Source organism: Pteropus vampyrus, unplaced genomic scaffold (genome assembly GCF_000151845.1).
Source record: "Pteropus vampyrus isolate Shadow unplaced genomic scaffold, Pvam_2.0 Scaffold205, whole genome shotgun sequence".
Lineage (NCBI taxonomy): Eukaryota > Metazoa > Chordata > Mammalia > Chiroptera > Pteropodidae > Pteropus > Pteropus vampyrus.
Window position 1 is genome coordinate 2,054,717 of NW_011888986.1, and position 5,617 is coordinate 2,060,333.

The 5,617-nt window shown below is 46.4% G+C and overlaps 1 protein-coding gene across 1 annotated transcript in view; it reads right to left on the reverse strand.

The window, feature by feature from the left end:
* Window positions 1-1,008: 1,008 nt before the first annotated feature.
* The window catches only part of NXNL2 (nucleoredoxin like 2), a 12,040-nt gene continuing 7,431 nt past the window's right edge, over window positions 1,009-5,617 (reverse strand). Inside the window, exon 2 of the mRNA XM_011372373.2 lies at window positions 1,009-1,598. Coding sequence (XP_011370675.1) covers window positions 1,430-1,598 — 169 coding nt within the window. The 3' untranslated portion in view covers window positions 1,009-1,429. The remainder of the gene's footprint in view (window positions 1,599-5,617) is intronic.

Below are 5,617 nucleotides of genomic sequence, written 5' to 3' on the forward strand. Positions count from 1 at the left end.
GCTATGGCAGTCATCATTTTGCCATATATATATGTGTATCAAATCAGCACATTGTACACCTTAAATTCACATAATCTTGTTTATTAATTATATCTCAACAAAGCTGGAAAAAAATATCACATTTAAATGAGTAGCCTATGTACTATTCCTAAGAGCAGTATTTCTGGGGCAAATAATGACCTAGTCAACTCCATCAACTACGTCTTTAGTCAATCCATGGATCTCAGTAATGCTGGGTCTTAGTCTCCAGTGGAGACAACTGGACTGACAGAGAAAGGAGGAGGGAGGGCAAAGGGACTGAACCATGGAGTCCCCAGCTCTGCTCCGATTAAGCCAACAATGCGGTCTCACCTTTGCGGACTCAGATCTCACCCCCCCACCCCCATTTACAGGAGGGACCCAGCACCTTCTTCACTCTGACCCGCACTGCTCTGCACAGGGCCTCTTAGGGGAATTCAGGGATTCCTGAGTCCTACAAGGGACAGCTTTGCTCCAATTTCCAGCTGAGGGACCCAGCGATCTCAGTGGGGTGGTAGATGGGGGCTGGGTTAGCGGTGGGTATAGGTATTTCAGGGTTCCAATTTTATTGATCACAATAAAGTTGGGAAGGAGCGAGGGGCCTGGCCATGTAGGACAGCCAGAAGAAAGGCCCAGGGCTAGAAACTGGAACCCCGAAGGCTCCCCTCTTAATATTAGCAAATGCTGTGTGTGGGCTTTTGTTCACCTGGAGCCACCTGCATCTTTCAGGAGATGCTGAGGTTTGATCTTGAAGATATGACTACACAGCCTTGAAATTTTCACTTCTTTCTAGGATATTATGATGCTATGAAAAACAAATGTGAGAAAAGAAAACAAAGAGAAGAAAAAAAAAACCAAGAAGACTCATAATTAAAAACTACCCTCTTTGAGAAATAGAACAAAGCATCTGAGAGCAGCATTTCCCGAGAGCTTCGCCTTCCTCATAAGAACACTTGGTTTGCCAGGAGAAAAAAGGAAATCAGAGGGCTCCAGTGGAAATGTTTGTTTATTAAAGCATATAAATTCTTCAAACTTCAGTAGTAAATGTAGTTGTAAAAGCATATCCTTAGAATAAATAGATCTCCAGCAAATGCATCAATAAATATATTACTTTACCTGAAGAACCTGTATCAATACATGTTTTGCATAGATTTCCAATAGCTCAATGTGAACATAGTTAAACTTGTGTGGAGAAAGCTGTACTACTAATAATAAAAACAGCTACAAGCAAGACTAAGGGAACAAAAACGGGAGGGCATGCTTCCTGAGCAGTGTTTTCTTTTTGCCAGAGCTGAGTGCTTCTGCTCTAACATAAACTGAACTTACCCACTCCCTCCTCTCCCCGCACCGTGTTCTCCCTGCATTAGCTGGTGTATCATACACCTGTTCAGGTCACCGGAGAGCCCCAACTTCAGCCGGAGAAATTCTGAAAGACATCGGCAGCCTCCACCCAGTTCTGGAAGCAGGCCCGCCCCCGCTCCCGGATCTGCTTGCGCCCTTTGTCGGTGATGACCTCCCCGCTGGGTTTCAGGATCACAAGCCTGGGGGTGGCCGTAATATGGTACCTGGTCCTCAGCTCACTGCGGGAGAGAAGAGGGCAGGCAAGGGGTCAGCATGGGGGCAGGGGAGGCTGCTGCCACATCTTCAAAGAAACTAGGACTTTCCCTGTGCAAAGCCTCAGAACCCCGCCCACCAGGCGCCCTCCTCCTGCGCTGTGGGTCCCCTTTGAGCCTCTTTCCTTCTTGTTGTTGCCCAGTTTCACGCCATTGCTAACCCTGACAAATGTCTACAGTGGTGGGACTGCTCAGTGTCTATGCTTCCCAAGACTGCAGCCACAGCCACAGGGGACAACTGAGACCTCAAAATGTGGCTGCTGTGCCAGAGGAACTGAATCTTTCATTTCAGTTCACTTTAAGTTTAAGAAGCCACTTGTGGCTAGTGGCTATTGTATTGCATGGTGCAATTCTAAACTCACAACTAAACCCCCCAAATTAATAACCCTCTCTACATCTCAAGAGGATTGAAAAATATCGGGTACACATAATGGTAAAAGATTTATTTACATGAGTTCTAGCTAAATGCAAAGCCTTATTCGACTTTCTGCCCTACAAATTCAAGGACATGCTGATCAACATTAGGGATGAACCATTCCTTGGCTACTTGTACCATCAAGCATAACCCTGTGAGTGGCCTTTTTTACACAATGATTTGTGTTTATTTAGGGAAAGGAGTGTCCTCCTTCTTAGTTTCACAAATCTCCCTTCACAGGGATTATTGCCCTCAGGATAGGACAGCTGATGAAAATCCCCTTTGTGTGTCCACAACCAGCTTGCAAGGGCTTCACATCAACAGTAATCTGATTTCCCTCATCTGTCACCCTCAGGACTATGAATCTGAGAGTAAGCAGAAATGCACCTGAGACCCTCCTGTTACCAACTATTCCCCTTCACATCTCTACCAAGGTCCTCCTGATATTTTCTGGCATCCAGATCAAAGGCAAATTTCAACTCAAACAGGAAAACATACATAGTGCCTACACCCAAGAAAGGGAGAATGTACTGTATACACAATCATCTTTGAGACAGTGAGAAAACTGGCCAAGCTCTTGGTCACAGCGGGGGTCTTACTAAATTTCAAATCATCAGCAGTACACAGACCACTTAATCAGACCATAATGTAATGGAAATGGAAACCAATAAAAGTAATTTTTTTAAATATATGGTTATTTCACATAACCATATATTGTATGTGAAATAGCAATGCAGACTACAAAATAATTAATGCAGAGCAATATGGAATATAGTACAGAGCCCAAGCTGGAGATATGATTCAGCACAGTTAGGAAGCTGTGGTTTTACAGACTCTTATCTAAAACTAGAAGGCCTCTAGATGAATGAGTTGTGCATTTAATTCAAGAAGTTAGAAAAATAATGATGGAACCAATGCAAGGAAGGTCGAAGGAGGATAAAGAAGATTGAGGAATGAAATCACTGAAACAGGAAATGAATAAAAATGGGGTGAGCAATAAAATTAAACCCGGTTCTTAGAAAAAACTAAAAAATGGAGCAAAGACTGGGCCAGGGAGAATGGAAGACAGTAATACAGGCAGACAGCCATTGTCACTCCCGAAACACACAGCAACTACCTGACGGCCTGATCCTGAAGAAAACCCTGCATATGGCCACCACTCCAGCAGCTTCTGGAAACCAGTCCACACGTGTCCACTACTTACATGAGGAAGGAAAAAAATGGGAGAGGGAAAAATATATGAACTATTATATAAAAATGATCATGAACAATGAGAAAGACACAATAGAGACAGCCCTGATGAAACTGTCACAAAACTGACGAACCCAAACCACAAAGAGGGTAGATACAAATCCAGATCAAACTGCAGACTGAGGGGACAAATGGATCCATCACACACAGCCATGCAGTTCTGGGAACTCAGGCAGGGCTGATGAAAGCTGTGGCAGAGGAGATGACCTTCTCCAGTGTTTTAAGAATCCTGCACAACCCGTGAATTTTGAAACGCATAAGAAATTAGCTTTCACCAAAGGCATAAAACAAAATATAAAAGAGAAATAACCCATATAACTCTGCACAAAAGCTGCAGGGACATGGCCAGTGGCTCGATCTATACTTTGTCTGGCTGTGTGGGCAGGTGAATTACATCAGCGCCTAACTCTAGGCAGCAGGGGTGAGGCATGTGGCCTACCCTGCCGGGAAAGGAAGCAGTGGCCTGGTTGGGGCTTTGCCACCCAGGGCCTTGGGGCTTACTCCCAAGGAGGAGCCTGATGGGCTTTATGGAGAATAGCGAGGAATCCTGGAGGCTCTGAGACTACCCAGAGCCTGACTCAGCCTCTGTGTCCCTATCAAGTTCCAGCACTGCTGCCGCTGGTCCAGAGTCTGACCTTTAGGCAGCATGTCCAGAACAGTAGCACCTCTGAGTGTGGGGTCCCTGAACCAGCAGCAGCAGCCACATCCAGAAACTTGTCAGAAATGCAGTCTCCTGCCCCTGATAGTAGGGGTGGAGCCCACTTGCTCGAGTTTGCCAAACCTCCCAGGGCCTTCTGTATCCATCCCTTCCCCCCATCCCACTCATGGGACACGGAGGAGGGGGAAAGAGCAAGCGGAAGTGGAAGGTGAGGCAGTACTCTCAACAACTCAGTTAGTACAGAGGCCAGTGGCTTTCGGCTCAGCCTCCATGACCTTCCTTTGGAAAGCATGCCTCCTCCACTTTCTGGTATTACCTAGCTGTGTGACTTGGGCAAGCTTAGTTAACCTCCTTACACTCATTTTCTAGAGTTGCTGGGAGGATAAAATGATTAATATATATACAGCTTAGCTAAGGGCTTGGCGCATAGTAAGCACTCAATAAATGCTGGCTGTTCTTATTGGGTAAGAAGGACTGAGCTCCGATTCCAGCTGGGCCATCTGCCCAGTCAGCACAGGCCTTGGCCCTTCGCTATCCTAACCAGCACAAAAATGAGTAAGAAGCATGCTCAGAACCAGTGATATTCTGTCGAGCACTTGCTTGTGTGCTGGGAAAGAGGAAAGTGTAAAGATATGTAGCCCAACACACAGCAGCCACTGTCACCATGAGGAGACGCTGGATTTGCCAGGTAGCCACTGGCTGCAGTCTAAGCATGAAACAGACATGGCAGAAGGCAGAGCCACAAAATCCTCAGTGGCCTTCCACCTGCCTTGCACTAGCTCCTGGCTTCTGAGTGTTCCAAGTAAGCAGATCTATAACCTTCATTGTTTAGGCTATGAGTTGTTGTTATTGTTGTTTTAATCAGTTGCAACATTAAATCAAGCTCTGATGCAGTTAGAGGGATTTGAGGCAAGCTGGGTTTTGAGGAGTGAGGAGGTTTGGAATTTACTTTTTGTTGCTCCAGTTTATTTTCAAAGAGTCACCAGTGTGGGCCTTTAAATCCCCACACTGGCAGCCTCTGCCTGGGGACAACTGTAACCTTGGAGCCATGCAAGAGAGGCACATAACCACCCTCCTTCTGTGGAGTCATCTCAATCCCCTCTGGGTGCTGAGCTGTGTCTAGAGAGACTAGACTGTGCCTTGAAAAGGAGAGAACCTTGTCGCTGGACAGAGGTAAGCCATAACTGAGCATTTTTACCATTTCAGGGAAATCCGAGAGGCCAGTTCCTCCTTGCCCTCAGCACTGGGTGCTGTTGCAATGTTGGTGCCCCTGCTTCATCTAATGCAGTGCATCCTTGTCCCTGGCACAATCACTTCTAGGTTGCCATGGCAACTTCTGGCTCCAGTCTCTTTACATCTTATCTACCAGCAAACTGTTACAGAGCAAATCTCTCTACTTGCTCCAATTATCCAGCCAACAAGCACCCTGCAGATGCCAAGTACTGTACAATGTCTGGTCTGACCTTAGGGCCAAAGAGACTGCTCCTCCTCCAAACACACACTCCTAAACAGGTGGCATTGAGCTCGAGCTATGAAGGGCATAGGCCTCCCAGGCCAGAAATGCTCCTGGTGTCCCCAGGCACATGGAGGAGGAGAAGCTGCCAGGGGGCTCCAAGGTTGGGGGACTGTGGCATGTACAACCTTTAGAGATGGAAAAGTATA